Source organism: Carcharhinus amblyrhynchos, chromosome 14 (genome assembly GCF_965287045.1).
Source record: "Carcharhinus amblyrhynchos chromosome 14, sCarAmb.v2.hapA, whole genome shotgun sequence".
NCBI lineage: Eukaryota > Metazoa > Chordata > Chondrichthyes > Carcharhiniformes > Carcharhinidae > Carcharhinus > Carcharhinus amblyrhynchos.
In genome coordinates, this window is record NC_137337.1 from 12797805 (window position 1) to 12816572 (window position 18768).

Sequence of the window (18768 nt, forward strand, 5' to 3'; positions counted from 1 at the left end):
TCATTCTCCCTAACACATCTATACTGTTCAACCACTCCCTGAGGTTATATCAAGCCTTAAACAGCAGAAATTCATCAACATCTGGCCCTCCTTCCTCTCCTGCTGCGTGTGATTAATTACAATGTCAATTGCGGCCTCCAAATACATTGCTCGAAAAGCCTGCTTCATCTCAATGGATGAGGGAATTTCCAAAGCAACTAGAGCCCGCAAGACTAAAACAATGAGCAAGCAGAGAGACACACACGCACGTGTATATATTTGTAGTTCTCAAGGTTGTCACTAATGTTATATAATTCAAATGACAAGCATTACAAAGTATTTACAGCACAAAAACAGGCCATTCAGCTCACAGGTGTTTATGCTTTCATGTCTCTACATCTAAACTATTAACACATCAGGTCAAACAGTTAAAATTTCAGGCTGATGATCTTTCACACAACTGTTCTCATCAAAAGTTCTTGACCTGTTTCCCTCCAGCTAAGTATCTCCAGCACTTTCTGTGGTATGTCCAGTGTTTTGCTATTGTTCATGTTTATAACCCCTGGTTATGGTCTCATCCACAAATGGAAAGATGATCTTTGTGATTTGATTTATTATTGTCACATGTATTGCGATGCATGCTACACAGGCAAAACATACCTTCATAGAGTACACAGGGGAGAAGGAAAGGAGAGGATGCAGAATATTTTTAAAGTTTATTTATTGGTGTCACAAGTAGATTTACATTCACACTGCAATGAAGTTACTGTGAAAATCCGCCAGTTGCCACACTCCAGCGCCTGTTCAAGTACACTGAGGGAGAATTTAGAATGGCAAACGCACGTCTTCGGACTGTGGGAGGAAACCAGAGCACCCAGAGGAAACCCACGCAGACACAGAGAGAACGTGTAAACTCCAACCCGGGTCCCTGGCGCTGTAAGGCAGCAGGGCTAACCACTACCACCACGTCACCCGGGTGTAACAGTCTTAGCTGGGTGTAGAGAAAGATCGGCTTAAAATAAGATAGATCCATTCAGAAGTCTGATGGCGGCAGGAAAAAAAGCTGATTTGAGTTGGTTGGTAGGTTTTTGTATCTTTTTTTTCCCGGACGTAAGATAATATGACCCAGATGCGTGGAAGAGTCCTTGATTACACTGGCTGCTTTTCCCGAAGCAACGGGATGTGTAGACGAAATCAGTCGATGGGAGGCTATGGGATTGGGCAACATTCTGGTCCTCGGTCCGCGCACCGAATGAAACACCATTGTGCCTGCAACAAAGATGGCGCTCTCAACCTTTCAAAACGTCTTCACTGAAATCGCTTTGCCAGCGTGTCGTAAAACGAAAGAGCGAGGGGCTCACCAAGCCGTTTGCGACGTCGGTGGGAGCGCGTTCCGCGCGGGGGGGGGTGGAGCGTGACGCGATGACGCGGAGCGTCTGTTTCTCTGGTTCTTCGTGTAATGGCGGCCGTCAGCGAAGAATGAAGGAGCGTCTGAAATATTGATCGCCGATTGTGAATGTTTCGGCTCTGATTTGACAGGGGAAGCCTGTCAGAATTTTAATAATTCCCGTCATATTTCACCCCTGTTGAGTTATTTTCCTTGGTTTGAAGTGTTTGGTTTAAAGATTAAGAGCCGATGTATCCGTCGTGGGGTCGGTATGGTGGGGGAGGGGCACACCTTCCATACTATGGCGGAGCTGCAGTTCCGCCGCCAATGCCTCCCGGGCCCCGTGTGCCGGCACCGGGCATGGTGGTTGGCGTCGGCGCCACTCTGAGCCCGACCACCGTGCCCCCGCCAGTTCCTGCTGCCGGCTTAGCGTCCAACTTCCAGACGCTGAGGCAGCAGCACCTCCAGCAGATGCAGCAGCTGCAGCAAATGCACCAGCAGCAGTTGCAGTCGGTACTGCAGCATCCTGCCCATCAGAACCTCCCGCCACCGTCCATCCCACCCCCACCGTTGCCGCCTCATCTACAGCAACCTCCACCGCCACAGAACCTCTGGGACACCAGCAACACCCAGAGCCAACTAACTCAGACTAGCCAATCCACTCAACAACATCATGATTACTCCTCCGTGGCTTTGCAGGTGAGGTGAAGGGAAGGAAAAAGAAGTATTTCAGATTTGCCACCACGTCAAAGACTTTAAAATACATGTATTATAAGCTGAAAAACATCCAGATAGCTTGCTTGATTTGATTTATTATTGTCACATGTATTGGTCTGTAGTGAAAGGTATTGTTTCTTGCACATGAAACAACATATCGTTCATACAGAAGGTGTAAGTGCAGCATGTAGTGTTACAATCATAACTAGGGTATAGAGAAAGATCAACAATACAAGGTAGGTCCATTCAGAAGTCTTAGGGACTGACATTTATAATTTGTAAGAAATCAAATCACTTATGTTTAATTTGTTCTCTTTTTAAAAAAATCAATAGATATTGGAGTTGTGGAGTGGGGAGAACGTTCCTTGAATCACAACCTTGGCCTGTGATCTGTTTGAACCCTTCAACAAAAGTCTTGAAAAGTTTCTACAATCTAATGTAGCACTTAGCAGCAGAAAGCAAATGATCGGATCACTGAGAAGGAATGATTGCGTACTTTACAATGTTCTTACCAGCTGGACACTCAGTATTCCTGAAAATAATATGAATATTGACTGATGAGTTGGAGTTCAGGTTCTATACCCGTGAAGTCATGATGACAGAAATTACGTAAATGGACCAATGTTCAGATTGATTTTCCTTTTCTTTCCTTGTTTCCCTTCCAACAGTTTTTTCCCAATGGAGAATATGTTGGGAGACATATCAAATTTCTGCCCAGTCGTGCTTTTAAGACAATTGATTTGGAGGTAACAAAATAGTTCACATAATAGCCAGTTGTCATGTTTTTGGGTGAGAGCCTGATTTCTGGTGCTACTGATGATGGCATTGTTAAGATTAGGAATTCTTATTTGGAACCGTAACCTGGTTTAATCTTTCATTGGCTTGTTCAAGACATGTAAAGTTTGTTGTTAAAAAACTTTGATTTTCAAGAGATGAGTGATATGCTGTGATAGTTTACAGGATTATGTAAAAATGTTTTGATTGGTGTACAGAAACAGAAAAGTTGACAGCTACCAATTGTCAGTGCAGATTGCTGTTTGAAATTGCAGCTGAAGTTTGGAAGATAAATCATCTTATTTTACAGTACTGGGTGTCATGTTGAAAATTTTTATTTCTCATTTTTAAAAAGTTGGAAAAGGATATATGTTCTATTTTTCCAATTAAAACCAAAGTATTTTTTTCACAAAGCCTGGATAATATATCATTGTAAAAGCTTTTGGTTGTCTTAACTGTGTCCGGACAGTAATTCTTATATTGATAGCTGCCAAAATATGTTGACTGTATTGGCAAAATTTGGGTGAAATCATGCAATGATACTAACTTTTGTGCCCCCCCTGCTGAGGAAAGATTCCTTTAGTTGGTATTACCCAGTGATTGAAGTTGGCAAGTTTTTGTGCATAATTATGAGCAGAAATATACATTGAGCTGTTTGAAAGAACTGTATTATTTGTTTTGTAATTTCTAATAGAACATAAACAATCTGGTAGAAACAGTTACTGTGATGGAGTTACAGTGATTTACATTTCTGATCTACATTATTGTTGAATGTACAGCACAGTAACTGGCATAATAACTTGTCATGTCTGCTGCAGCAGCTGAATTGGAAGGAAGTAGGACTGACTGGATTAGAAGATTTTAGAAGTCAGTAAAATTCTACTTTTCAGATTTTTGGGGCAAAGTGAGAATGTTGAAAGTAGAAACTGATCACTTGTGTATTTAAAATTGCAGTTTATTATGTCAGACAGATACAATGTAAGGGTAAAATCTAATGATGCCATGGAACAGGAAATATGTGAATATTGTATGCTAATATAATGTTTGCTCGGGCCATTTATCTTATTCAGAATGCTATCAAATGAATATGCAGACCTACAAGTTTTGAAAAATCCTTCTATTACAGTTGTTGAATTGGAATTTAGATAGGATTGATAAACACCTCTTAAGATGAAGCTCACCAAGTTCTAAAGATCTAGTTAGCCAAACAAAGATGCTGGTGTGATGGACGTTCAGAGTAGTATATTGCTCCCTGAACATTCTCAGTATGCTATCCTGCTCTGTCTTGAAGTTTACTTGTCTTTTCCAGCATTTTTTCAACTATCTTTCCTGTTCATAAAGTAATGTTATTAGCTTTAATAAATATTATCCATAATCTTCTTGTTCCCCAGCATGTCTAAAGTATTTCAGAAATATTGTAGAAAAGATTTATCTAATGAACATAAGGTAAAATATTGCAAGTACTGGAAATCAGAAATTTAAAATAAGGTCCTCAAAGCATTGAGTAGCTCAGATAGCCACTGAGGGAAAAGGAAAATAGGATTAACATCTTAAGTGTTCTTGCAAAGTGTCCCAGATTTGAAGCATTTAACTGACATTTCTGTTTAACAGTTGAGCTCTGGTAACAGTAATTAGTCATAGTTGATGAGGAACCATAAGCATCTCTCTCCATTAGAGGCAAGTGGTTATCTAGCTTGAGAGGCACCACTCCACATCAAGCATGCACAAGGCAAGGACGTAGTCATCTATGAACTACCCCAACTAGTATAGGGATTGATATTGGTATAATTCTGCACTACACTTTAGCCAATTGAGTTAACCAACCTCTACACAGGTGAATTATGAAGAAAAAATGTCTTGGATTCTATTTTAGACCATGCTGAGATATCTGTTTTCAGTCAAAACACAGATGGCAGGACAGCACAATTGACTTCAGCATCTCGGTTAAGAAAGTTTTCAATGCATGCCACTTCTGATAGTGACTAGAGCTAGGATTACACATCAGTGGATAGCAAATGAGGAGATGATTGGGCTTCATGTTTGAATAGCTGTTTCAGCTGAGTTGTAAGTGCTCGTTCCTTCGAAGAAATATTAAAACATTAATTCTACTTGTGAAACTATAACACAAATTACAATGCAACAGGGAACCAGTGCCTTCAGGAAATCAAAGTTAATTGGTGGAAGAGAAAAGAACTTGTGAAAACTTCGTAAAACATTTTCTTTCAAAGATGTGAGTTGTCTGACAAACCTGTCAGTTCAGGTGGTTCAACCTGCTGGGTTGCTCCCTAATACCACTGAGAGCATCCAAACATGACAGAACAGATTTATTGAAAGCAGTTTTGACCACTGTTTTGGATTAGCCGAGGGAATGTACCCATTTAAATCCAAGCAAATGTACCATTGACACAATGATCAACTAGTAATATAATTTCAAATTTTTGATGCTAGTAAGTGACCAGTAAGAAAAAGTGGAAGGCAATAAAAATAATGTGCATTTCTACGGATCATCTCACATCAGTTCTTAAAAGGGTACAGTGATGGATAATGAGCATGGAAGAGGGAAAAAAAAATGCAGCGATATTAAGGAGGCATTTCAAGAAAACAAAAAAGGTAGCAAACTGAAATTGTTTTGGGAAAATATTTCAAAAGGCAGGGACATAGTGAATCAAAGGCTTACAAGGTGGGACAGAGAGATGAAAGAATGAACAGTAAGCTGGTATTAGCAGAGTGAAGTGTGTAGGCAGAATCATACAATTGCTCAGAAGGTGCATTAAAATCATACAGTATTTGAAATCTAACACCTTGAAGTCAATTTGCTGGACACAGAGCTGACGGTGCCTGGAAATAATCGATTGATGGGTATCTTGAAGAGTTCTGTATTGACTGAAGTCCTTGAAAACTGGAAATTAAGAGGTCCAGTGAGGAATGTGCTGGATCACTCAATCCTGTGATGTGAAGGGGCATGGATAGGGGGTTAGTTAGGCAGTCAAGTCCACGTGGACATTGATACCCTTGGGGTTAATTAGGCTGCTGTGGTTGCACTCTGAAAGGTTTGCACCAAGAGGGTAGCTAAGCTGGTTGATCGGATCAGAGCCAGAAAATGTGGCAACATGGGGAGATGGTGGTGTACTGCTGATGTCACTGAGCTGATAATGCAGAGGTATTGGCTGATGCTTTGGGGAAATGGGTTTAAATCCAATGTCAGTAGCTGATGAAATTTGAATTCAATTAATAAAATCTGGAATAGAAAACTAGTCTAAGTAATAGTGGCTGCCACCATCATTGACTGTCATAAAAATCCATCTGGTTTATTAATATCCTTTATTGAAGGAAATCTGCCATTTTTACCATGTCCAACCTACATATAACTCCAGACACACAGGAATGTGGTTGGCTCTTTGAAATTGCCCAGCAAGTTACTCAGTTCAAGGGTAGTAAGGATGGATGACAAACATATTTTAAGATGTCTTGGGTAAAAATTGTCTCCAAGGTGATAACTAATCAGGGGGTTTGCTGAATTTAACTCTATATTTAAAAAGCTTGCTAGAAAAGTGCAACTGCACCCAACATAAATGCCCAACATCCATTTAATAATTGTTGAAACAACCCAACTGATACAGTATGGTCAGTATTGGTGCTGTGTGTAGAATTTTTTGCATTCACAATGTGATCCCTAATTAGTGGAAAGTTAAAAGAAGAGCAGATATTTTAACAATCAAAATTAGCTAGGAGGAAACACAAGGAAATATCTGCTGGATGACTTTCAATTTACTGGAAACAAAAACATGACGTGGTTTAAGAGCAGAGATGCTTTTTTACATCAAGTATTGGAAAAAAGAAATCAAATCCTTTGGAGAAATAAGTGGAACTCAGGGAAGAAATGAGGAAATGAATTGAAAGACTGAATGAACTAAATAGAATGGTAACCATTCACCCCAAAAGGAGAAAGTAAGCACAGCAATACTAGTGGCACAAATTTTGCCACCAGTACTTTGTGCTGATCTTTGTGCCAACTCAACATCTCTCCCCTAGACATTAATAGATTTATCCTGCAATTATAGCGCTTCTTTTTGTAGAGTGAAAGGAGATTGTAGTTGAGATTTAAAGGAATTAAAACTATTATTCAGGCAGAAGGTTGCACAGTACCCAGGAGAAAGAAGATGTGGTTTTTGGAGTAAATATTGAGCTTCACTGGAAAAGCGCAGAAAGCCAGGCTAAGAAATCAGCTCGAGGCTGTGGCTCATTGGATAGCACACTTGCCTCTGAGTCAGAATGCAATATGTTCCTGTTCCACTCCAGAGACTTGAGCATAAAATATAGGCTGATACTCTGTATCAGCCAGTACTGAGGAATTGCTAAACTGACAGTGCCATCTTTCTAATGAGATGTTAAACTGAGACACTATCATGGGTAAAAAATCCAAATATTTGAAAAAGATCATGGGAGCTTTTGCAGATGTCCTGGCCGCTATTTATTTCTCATCAATGTTTAAAATAGATTATCTGGTCATCATCACTTATCTGTTAATGGGAACTTGCTGTGTGAAAAATGACTGCCATATTTCTTTGATTACAGCAGTATTTTATTAGCTTTGACGTGCTTTGGGGCACCTTGGCATCAAGAAAGACACTATTTGCGTTCAAGGCTGTTTTCTTTGATGCAGGGAAATTGAAATGCCAAGTCACTGAGGTCACATTCACACATATATAAGAAAAAGGTGCTCAGGGAAACAATCATTGGATTTGCGCTTGTTTGCCCAATGTAGAGGAGAGTGTAGTGTGAATAGTGAATGCAGTATATAATTAGTTATAGAAAATAAATGCAAATTACTATTAAAGTATAGGCAAAACGTCCAGGGCTTTGAATTGTAGAATGGGAGGAGGTGAATTAAAAGATATTCCACTTCGTTTGGATGGGAAAGCACTGATGGTTTTCTGTAGATGGTATTGGATGAGTGAACTGGTGTGTCACAGAGGGAATTAATATTTGTGTTGGGTGTGGGAGAGGGATCATGTAGTGACCATGGTGTGGAAACTAGAGACAAATGAGTTTTTTTTCTCAAGCTGGCACTGGAGCGAGGTGACTTTTTGCAAGCTGTGCCCAGCATACCTTGTAATTTTATCTTTTACTGTCATTCTGTGCTTCGAAAACTTCATTCTAATCAAAAATCAGAAAAAAATTAAGTAATTCCCTTTGTCAATTCTGACTTTTCATATTCATTACTGTATTCATCAATTTTGGATGTATTCATCAATTTTAAAGTTTGAATTTGGACAGCTAAGGTAGATAGATCGTGTTGCAATTGCACATTACTTTATCTGTGCAAGGTAATTTACGTCATGAAGTCTTTATAGGTACAATATACCAATAAGAGACAAATGTTTGTATAAGCTGGTTTGACTTTGTCAATTATCCACTTTCTGTACTTGAGTGGTTGTGTATAAATTCTCCATACCAAAGAAGTTACTACTTTTTCTAAGTTTTATAGATCTGTGACTCTTTTATGTTGTCGATGTTCAGTCCATAGTGAGATAGTCAATCAAGTCATGCTTCTTCCTTTGGTATGAACTGGGATTTCTTGTGATTGGGAAAATATGCTCTTAAAGAACTGGGCTCATAATATAAGAACTAGGAGCAGGAGTAAGTCATCTGACCCTCGAGTCTGCTCTGCCATTCAGTAAGATCATGGCTGATCTTTTTGTGGACTCGGCTTCAGTTACCCGCCCGCTCACCATAACCTTTAATTGCTTTGCCGTACAAAAATTTATCGTTGTCTTAAAAACATTCAATGAGGTAGCCTCAACTGCTTCACTGTGCAGGGAATTCCACAGATTCACAACCTTTGAGTGAAGAAGTTCCTCCTCAACTCAGTCCTAAATCTGCTTCCCCTTATTTTGAGGCCATGCCCCCTAATTCTAGTTTCACTGCCAGTGGAAACAACTTCCCTGCTTCTAGCTTACCTATTTCCTTCATATAGATTTTTTATGGCTCATGGAATAAAATGAGCTACAGCAGAATGGATATGAAATTGGCCGAGTAACAGGAAACAGAAATAAAAACAGAAAATGTGGGGAAAACTTAATAGGTCTGGCAGCATCTCTCCATGGATTTGTTTCCAGCATTTTCTGTTTTTATTTCAGATTTTCAGCATCTGCTGTATTTTGCTTTTATAACAGGAAATAGAAAGTAGTCCTGAATGGTTGTTTTCTTTTTGGACCAGAGGAAAGTATGCAGTATAGTTCTGCGGGACTTGGTACAAGCTTCTTTTGTATGTATTAATCACCCAGACAGGTCCACTACAGGGCAAAATATGCCAATGACACAAAACTTGGAGGGATTCTGAACAGTGAGTAAGATGAACTTCATGAGGACATAGCCAGGTTGGTGGAATGGGTGGATAAGTGGCAATTGAAATTTAATGTAGAGAAATGTGAAGTGATTAATTTTGGTCAGAATAACAAGGCAAGAAATAGAAAATGAAGGATACCGTTCGAAGAAGCACTGGAATGGCAATGTCTTGGAGAACTTGCACACCAGTTATTGAAGGTGGCGAGGCAAGAGCAGCAGTTAAAACACGTGGGACCTTGAACTTTATATTCAGGGGCTAGGTGACAAAATGAATGAAAGCTGTGAAAAACCTTAATAAAAATTGGTTTGGCGTCAATTATTGTGGGTGATTACTGTGGCCTTCTCCTGTACTTGTAACTATTCATAGGAATACAGGAGGCCATTCAGCCCATCAAGCCTGTTCTGCCAATCAGTATGATCATTGCTGATTGGACACACCAATGTCCTTTACCCACACCATGGTATTGTGTCCATTCTGAGCACCATACTTCAGGAAGGATGTGAAAGCATTCAAGAGGGTGCAGAAAAGATTCACGAGAATGATTCCAGTGATGAGGAACTTAAGTTATGTAGATGATTGGAGAAGTTGTTCTCTTTGGAGAAGAGATGATGCGGGAAAATTCAATAGAGGTGTTCAAAAACATAAGCGGTATAAAAGTGCAGGTAGGGAGAAACTTTCTGATTGGCAGAAGGGGCAAGAACTCAGACACTCTGAAGGTAATCAGCAAAAGAATTATTGGTGACATGAGGGAAAAATTATGCAGCAAGAGATTGGGATCTAGAATGCACCACCCGAGAGGGTGGCATTGATAGATTCAATTGAGATTTTTCCACAGAGAATTGCATTATTATCTGAAGAGAAAAAAATTGCAAAGCCATGGTGGAAAGTTGGGATTGGGACCAGCTGAGCTACTCTTGCAGAAATCCATCCTGGGACATGATAAGCCAAATGGCCTTCTCCTGTACTTGTAACTATTCATAGGAATAAGAGGAGGCCATTCAGCCCATCAAGCCTGTTCTGCCAATCAGTATGATCATTGCTGATCAGGCACATCAATGTCCTTTACCCACACCATGGTCATGGTCCTTTATGTTATTGTTAATCCAAAGTCTATCCCTTAAATCAGTGGTCTCCAAACTCCAATCTGGATGTGGCCCGCGTGCCGTTGTTTGGCGACCTCTGCCTTAAATATACTAAAGCATGACTCAGCTTCCATAGCCCTCTGGGATGGAGAATTCCAAAGGTTCACAATCCTTTGTGTAAAGAAATTTCTTCTCATTTCTTTCCTAAGCTGCTTCTCTCTTATTGGATGATCCTAAAAATGCCTCGTAGAGCCGTAAAATGTGTGCAGCATAGGAAGAGTCTATTTGACCCATTGAGTCTGTGCTGGTTGTTTGAGAAAGTTACTCAATTGGTCCCAGTGCTCTGCTTTTTTCCCCATAACCATGCATTTTTTGTCCCTCAAATATTTTATCCAATTATCTTTTAAGAATTCTTTCCTAATACTACCTCTTATTGAAAAACCCTTTCAGAAAGTTCGTTCCAGATATTAGCAACTTGCTGTATTTTTTTTCTATGTATTCCCTAAAACCTTTCAAGATTTTGAATACCTATCACATATCCTCTTTATCATTTTCTACCATGTGGAGAGCAATTCCAACTTCTCCAAGCTCTCCACATATCTGAAGTACTTCAGTCTTATGGTATAATTCTAGGAATTCTTCAATGCCGCCACTCTGGCCTTGACATTATTCCTAAAAGGGGGTGTCCAGAATTGAACATGGTTCTCCAGTTAGTGCCTAACCAGTATTTTACGAAAGTTGAGCATAATTTCCTACCTGTTTTATGCTATGTCACTGTTAATAAGGCTGAGAAGCCCCTATGCTTTTCTTAACAGCCTTTCAACTTGTACTACTTGTGTCTGTCTGTGTACCCTGAAGACTGTCTTCAAAATTGTTCCATTTGGTTTATACCTACCAAAATAAATAACTTCACAGTCTCACCTGCCGCATGTCTATCTATTTTACCAGGTTATTTATTTTTCCCAAAATCTGTTTTTATATTCTAGTTTTGTGGTATGTACAAATTATAAAATTATGATGCAGGAATAATGCCATGATTTCAGAATTATTCCTCAGTGGAATTTCAGTAGATTGGAAATTATGGGTTAGGTATTTGAGGTGACTTGAAGGTCACTAGGTTTTTAAAACATTCACAAGCTATGAGTATCGTTGGCAAGCCCAGCATTTATTGCTTGTACCTAATTGCACTTGAAATGCTGGTAGTGTGCTAGTTGGAGTTGAAGAATGACATTGAGATGAAAGCTTGGCCCATCTTTTAAAGTCTGTAACATTTCTTTAAAAAAATCTCCAGTAACCACTTATGATTTGCTGATGATGATTCTTCACTACATCACTAAATTTAATATATCAGTTGGAAAATGATAAAGTAAAATGATTTCTAATCTTTGCGATAGACTTCTATCTTGTATCTCTCTGTTCTTTGGGAAATGCAAATGTGGCATTGTGGAGCAAGTGTCAGTCTGGGTCACTTGGAGTCTTTTTTTATTTCTGATAATCAAATGTAGATTGCTTGTTACTTAGTGATTGCAGTAAATATTTTAGTGCAGGCACAAAATAAATCAACTACATAGTTTGATCTAGCTAATGTCAAAGAGCATATTTATGTATGTTCTTTTAAACTAATGCATCGACTTTCTTAAATTCCAGTATAAAGAAACCTAAAATTGATAGAATGATAGAATAATAGAATGGGTGGCACAGTAGTTAGCACTGCCGCCTCACTGTGCCAGGGGCCCAGGTTTGATTCCCGGCTTGGATGACTGTGCGGAGTCTGCACGTTCTCTCTGTGTCTGCACAGGTTTACTCCGGGTGCTCTGGTTTCCTCCCACGGTCCAAAAGATGTGCTGGTTAGGTGCATTGTTGATGCTAAATTTTCCCTCCGTGTACCCAAACAGCTGCTGGAGTGTGATGAAGGGATTTTCACAGTAGCTTCATTTTAATGTTAGTGTAAGCCGACTTCTGATACTAATTAATAAACTTAAAAAACTAGAATGTTGCAGCACAATCAGCCCATCGAGTTTGTGACAGAATTATCCGATTAGTCCCCAACCTTTGATATAACTGGGAGCAGTTGAGAAAATATTCTCCCAACTCATTTCAGTGATGAGGCTGTTATGGAGAAGTGTTGAACAGGTTGGGTCTGTATTCATTGGAGTTTAGAAGAATAAAAGGTGATCTTACTTTGGGGCAGCATGGCGGCACAGTGGTTAGCCCTGCTGCCTGACAGCGCCACGGACTGGGGTTTGACTCCCAGCTTGGGTCACTGTCTGTGTGGAGTTTGCGCATTCTCTCTGTGTCTGCGTGGGTTTCCTCCGGGTGCTCTGGTTTGCTCCCACGGTCCAAGGGTGTGTGGATTAGGTGGACTGGCCGTGCTAAATTGCCCTTTAGTGTCAGAGGAACTGGCAGGGTGGATGCGTGGGGTCATGGGGATGGATTCTGGGTGGGATTGTGATCAGTGCAGACTTGATGGGCTGAATGGCCTCCTTTTGCACTGTTGGATTCTCTGATTCTATGATTATTGAAACATTTAAGATCCTGTGGAGATTTGACAGGGTAGATACTGGGAGGAAGTCTCCTTAGATGGCTGAGACTCGATCTCGGGGACAGGGTTTAAGAATGAAAGGTCACACTTTTGAGATGGCAGTGAGGAGAATTTTTCTTCTCAAAGGTCATCAGTCTATGGAATTTTCCTCCTCTGAAAGGAGTGGAGGTTGTAGGTCATTGAATTTATTAGATCGATTTTTGATAGACCAGAGAGTCAAAGGGTTTGGAGGGAAAGAGGAGAGTGGAATTGAGGCCACAGTCAGATCAACCACAATCACATTGAATGCTGATGCAGGGCCAAATGGCCTACTCCTGCTCCTAAATCCTGCGTTGCCATGTTCCTATGTTTTGGTGCAGCTCTCCCTCAGTACTGCACTGGAGTGTTGGCCTGGATGATGTGCTGAAGACTCTAGAATGGGGACATGGTCCCAGAAATTCTTGACCCATAAGTCAGACCATTTCTAACTGAGTTTCAACAGAGTCTTTTAAGAGACTTTTAGATAAGTGCATGGAATTTAGTAAGATAGAGGGTTATAGGTAAGCCTAGTAATGTCTAAGGTAGGGACATGTTCGGCACAACTTTGTGGGCCGAAGGGCCTGTATTGTGCTGTAGGTTTTCTATGTTCTATGTTCTATTTAAGAACTTTGGATGGAATGGAAATGGTGAAGATTTGCACTGATTTGGTTATAAATAGGAACAGATGGGAGGCCAGGCTCCAGATTTATGCATTAAACATAGATCTCAGAGATTCTCTGCTTGGAATATTTTGTGTAATTATCACCTTTAAATGGGAATGCAAGGCAGGAAGTGTCCAGTTACTTATGAATCTCACACCCACACTACACTGCATGAATAGAATGTCTTTATGTGTAAGGGGAGGTACTCAATATGGATTCACCATTCTGTAGACCACCTAAGAGCTGATTAAAGTATTCCCAGTCCTCGTTCTGTGTTACATCCGGACCTGATTATTCCAACACTCCCATGATCAGTCTCCCATCTTCCGCTTACCATAAATTTCAGCTCATACCCAACTGCTTTCAGTATCCTAACTTGCACTGAGTTCCATTTAGACATCTGAAATGTGGAGTTTATTCAAGGAGCAGCTACTGCGAGTCCTTGATAAGTATGTCCCTGTCAGGCAAGGAGGAAATGGTCGAGCAAGGGAACCGTGGTGCACTAAAAAAGTTGGTTCGCTGGTTAGAAGGAAAAAGGAGGCATATGTCAGGATGAGGCTTGAGGGCTCAGGTAGTGCACTGGAAAGCTATAGATTAGCCAGGAGGGAGTTAAAGACTGAGTTAAGAAGAGCTAAAAGAGGACACAAGAAGACTTTGGCTGATAGGATTAAGGAGAATCCTAAGGCTTTCCTTAGATATGTTAAGAATAGAAGATTGGTTAGGGCAAGATTAGGGCCAGTCAGAGACAACAGTGGGAAGTTATGTGTGGAACCGGAAGAGATTGGAGAGGCACTGAACAAATATTTCTCTTCGGTATTCTCGCAGGGAGACGTAAATGTAATTGTGGAGAACACTGGGTTACAGGGTTGTAAACTGGGTAGTATTGCAGTAGATAAGGAGGATGTGCTAGATATTCTTGAGGGTTTGAAAATAGATAAGTCCCCTGGGCCGGACGGGATTTACCCTAGGGTTCTCTGGGAGGCAAGAGAGACGATTGCAGAGCCTCTGGCTCTGATCTTCAGGTCGTCGTTGGTCACAGGTATAGTGCCAGAAGACTGGAGGATAGCGAATGTTGTCCCATTGTTTAAGAAGGGGAATAGAGACTTCCCCGGGAATTATAGACCGGTGAGTCTTACTTCTGTTGTGGGCAAAGTATTAGAAAAAATTATTAGGGATAGGATTTATAGTTATTTAGAGAGTAATGGATTGATTGGAGATAGCACGGTTTTGTGAAGGGTAGGTCGTGCCTTACTAACCTTATTGAGTTTTTTGAAAAAGTGACCAAAGAGGTGGATGGGGGTGAGGCAGTTGACGTGGTATATATGGACTTTAGTAAGGTGTTTGATAAGGTTCACCATGGAAGACTTCTGCAGAAAATGCAGATGTATGGGATTGAGGGTGATTTAGTTAATTGGATCAGGAATTGGCTAGCTGATAGAAGACAGAGGGTGGTGGTTGATGGAAAGTATTCGTCATGGAGTTCGGTTACAAGTGGTGTGCCTCAGGGATCTGTTTTGGGGCCACTGCTGTTTGTAATTTTTATAAATGATCTGGATGAGGGTATAGAAGGATGGATTAGTAAATTTGCTGATGACACCAAAGTCGGAGGAGTGGTAGATAGTGAAGAGGGGTATCATAGTTTACAGAAAGACTTGGACAAGTTGCAGAGCTGGGCCGAGAGGTGGCAGATGGAGTTTAATGCGGAAAAGTGTGAGGTAATTCACTTTGGCAGGAATAACAGATGTGTAGAGTATAGGGCTAACGGTAGGACTCTGAATAGTGTTGACGAACAGAGGGATCTAGGTGTATATGTGCATAGATCCCTGAAAGTTGGAAATCAAGTCGATAAGGTTGTTAGGAAGGCATACAGTGTCTTGGCGTTTATTGGTAGGGGGATTGAATTTAGGAGCTGCAACGTCATGTTGCAACTGTACAAAACTCTGGTGCGGCCGCACTTGGAGTATCGTGTACAGTTCTCGTCCCCACATTATAGGAAGGATGTGGAGGCATTGGAGAGGGTGCAGAGGAGGTTTACCAGGATGTTGCCTGGTATGGAGGGAAAGTCCTATGAGGAGAGACTGAGGGATTTGAGGTTGTTTTTGTTGGAAAGAAGGCAGCTAAGGGGAGACCTTATTGAAACATACAAGATGATTAGAGGTTTAGATAGGGTGGACAGTGATAGCCTTTTTCCTCGGATGGAGAAAGCTAGCACGAGGGGACATAGCTTTAAATTAAGGGGTGGTAGTTATAGGACGGATGTCAGAGGTAGGTTCTTTACCCAGAGGGTGGTGGGGGAATGGAATGCCCTGCCTGCTGCAGTTGTAGATGCGCCTAGTTTGGGGGCGTTTAAGAGATCCGTGGATAGGTTTATGGATGGAAAGGGATTGGTTTAGGTTAGAGGGTCATTGCTTTTTTCTTAATTGGTCGGCGCAACATCGTGGGCTGAAGGGACTGTTCTGCGCTGTAATGTTCTATGTTTACAGAACTCTTGTCCCAGGCCTAGATTTTTCTCTTACGTATTTATCCAATTCTGTCTTGAAATTTATCAGATCTGCTTCCAGCACTTTTTTATGCAATTCATTCTAGTTCACCATAACTTTCCTATGTGATTTTTCTTTTCTCTCCCAAGCCTCTTCTAGTTATTTTTCCATTTACCTTAAATCTATATCCTCTTGTTTTCAACCCTTTCTGCACAGTTTTCCCTTATTGATTCTCATCAAAAATCTTTCATGCTTCTGAACATCTCTATCAATTGCCTCTTAACATTTTTCTATAGAAACAATTCTCTAATTTCTCCGTGTGGCTGAGGTATTTCATTTCTGATACCATTCTAGTAAATCTCTTGTATATTCTGTCCTAAGGTCTGAGAGTATGATGGCCAGCATTGGCCTCATTACTCCAGCTTGAGCCTTACCAATGTACTTATAAAGGTTTGGTGTAACTTGATTGTTTTTATACTCCATGTCTCTATTTATAAAATTCAACTTGTGGCAAGACTTGGGATTTTAGAACATCGAAAAACTACAGCACAAACAGGCCCTTTGGCCCACAAGTTGTGCTGATGATATCCATACTGACTAGGCTTACCTATAACCCTCAATTCTATTAAGTCCCATGTACTCATCCAGAAGTCTTTTGAAAAACCCTGTCATATTTGACTCCACCACCACCGATGGCAGCGGATTCCATTCACCCACCACCCTCTGAGTGAAAAACTCACCCCTGATATACGACACGACAGCTCAGTGACTGTCACTGTTTGCTGTGCAGATACATGGATTTGGGCCAGTATCTGTGGGAGTTTGCGCATTCTCCCTGTGCTTGTGTGGGTTTTTTCCGGGTGCTCTGGTTTCCTCCCACACCCCAAAGATGTGCTCTTAGGCTGATTGGTGTAACAAATTGTCCCTAAATTAGTCTCCCCTCAATCTGGTTTCCAATGTGGAGTGCCATAAGCGTAGACAAAGGTCATGGGTGGAAGAGGAAACTCACAATGTTAAAATGGCGGCGCGGGCTCGTTGGGCCGAAGGGCCTGTTTCCTGTGCTGTGTTGTTCTTTGATCTTTGTTCTTTGATATCTCCTCTGTCCCTACTCCCCAGCACCTTAAACCTGTGTCCTCTTGTAGCAATCATTCCAGCCCTTGGAAAAAGCCTCTGAGAATCCACCCAATTTATACCTGTCAACATCTTATACACTTCTATCAGGTCGCCTCTCAAAATTTTTTTAATTTTAATTTTGATGGTTTTAAACCTCTTGTTTTTCCAAGTATGTTATGACACCATTTGGAGATCCTTGATTTAGATTTATTATCATGTAATCACACCATGCTTTGCGTCTTTAATGTAGAAAAGATGTTTCTCAGGAGTGTTATCAACAGAATCTGACGCCAAACCACATAATTTTTTTGGGGGAGTGGTGTCAGTGGCGAGAATGATGGCTTTTAAGGAGTGTCTTAAAGAAGAGAAATTGAAAGATTTTGGCAGAACCAACGGGATGAACGAGTACACTATCAAGGGCAGGAGTCTTAGTAGTGTTGAAGAGCAGAAGGATCTTGGGGTCCGGGTCCACAGGACTCTTAAATCGGCCTCGCAGGTGGAGGATGTGGTCAAGAAGGCGTATGGTGTACTGGCCTTCATTAATCGAGGGATTGAGTTTAGGAATCGGGAGGTAATGCTGCAACTTTATAAGACCCTAGTCAGGCCTCAGTTGGAGTACTGTGCGCAGTTCTGGTCGCCTCACTATAGGAAAGACGTAGAAGCTATTGAAAGGATACAGAGGAGATTTACAAGGATGTTGCCTCGACTGGGAGGCATGCCTCATGAAGTTAGGTTGAGGGAGCTGGGACTCTTCTCCCTGGAGAGACGAAGGTTGAGAGGCGACCTGATAGAAGTTTATAAAATGTTGAGAGGAATAGATAGGGTGGATTCTCAGAGGCTATTTCCCCGGGTTGAAATGGTCGCTACGAGAGGACACAGATTTAAGGTGCGGGGAGGAAAGTACAGAAGTGATGTTAGGGGTAAGTTTTTCACTCAGAGGGTGGTGAGTGAATGGAATTGGCTGCCGTCAGTGGTGGTGGAGGCGAACTCGTTGGGGTCTTTTAAAAGACTTCTGGATGAGTATATGGGGTTTAATGGGATTGGGGGTTATAGATAGGTCTATAGATTGGTAGGTGTTGATGTGATTGGCGCAACTCGTGGGCCGAAGGGCCTGTTTGTGCTGTAGTGTTCTATGTTCTATTTAGCAAGGGAATTCTCGAACGTAATTGTCACCAATGGTGCAGTAATTGAGAAGGGAATGCGCAAAAGGAGATATTGAAGGACTGTAGTTATCTCAGAAGATTTTAGGGCTGGATGAGATTGGAGGTACGGAGGGTCAAGGTCATAGAGAGATTTAAATATAAGTTTGAGCAATGTCTTGGATTTTAAATACTCAATCTAGAGCTACTGTGGGCGAGGGAGAGGGTAGATGGAACTTTCTGCTAATTTGACTATGTGTAACAGAATTTTGGATGAACAGTAGTAGGAGCTGACAGGCTGATTAAGGAGCTCATTGAATGGTCAGCCCCAGAGGTTGCAAAGGTTTTCAAGAAAGATACAAGAATACTTGAATGGGCCATAAACACCAGCATGGACTGGTTGGACCAAATGGCCGGTTTCTGTGTTGAATATTTTATGTAATCCTAGGCAGTTATAGCAGCAGAATCAACTGATAAGATGCTGAAATTCAATACATTGTTTTCAGAGGAGTTAGAGTTAATAACT

At 41.0% G+C, this 18768-nt stretch overlaps 1 protein-coding gene across 3 annotated transcripts in view; it reads left to right on the forward strand.

Moving 5' to 3' along the window:
• The first annotated feature begins 1446 nt into the window (after positions 1–1446).
• ylpm1 (YLP motif containing 1) overlaps positions 1447–18768 on the forward strand; it is a 105466-nt gene continuing 88144 nt past the window's right edge. For all 3 annotated transcript variants that reach the window (XM_080202307.1, XM_080202308.1, XM_080202309.1), the window contains exon 1: positions 1447–2065. In XM_080202307.1, coding sequence (XP_080058433.1) covers positions 1616–2065 — 450 coding nt within the window. In that variant the 5' untranslated portion in view covers positions 1447–1615. The remainder of the gene's footprint in view (positions 2066–18768) is intronic.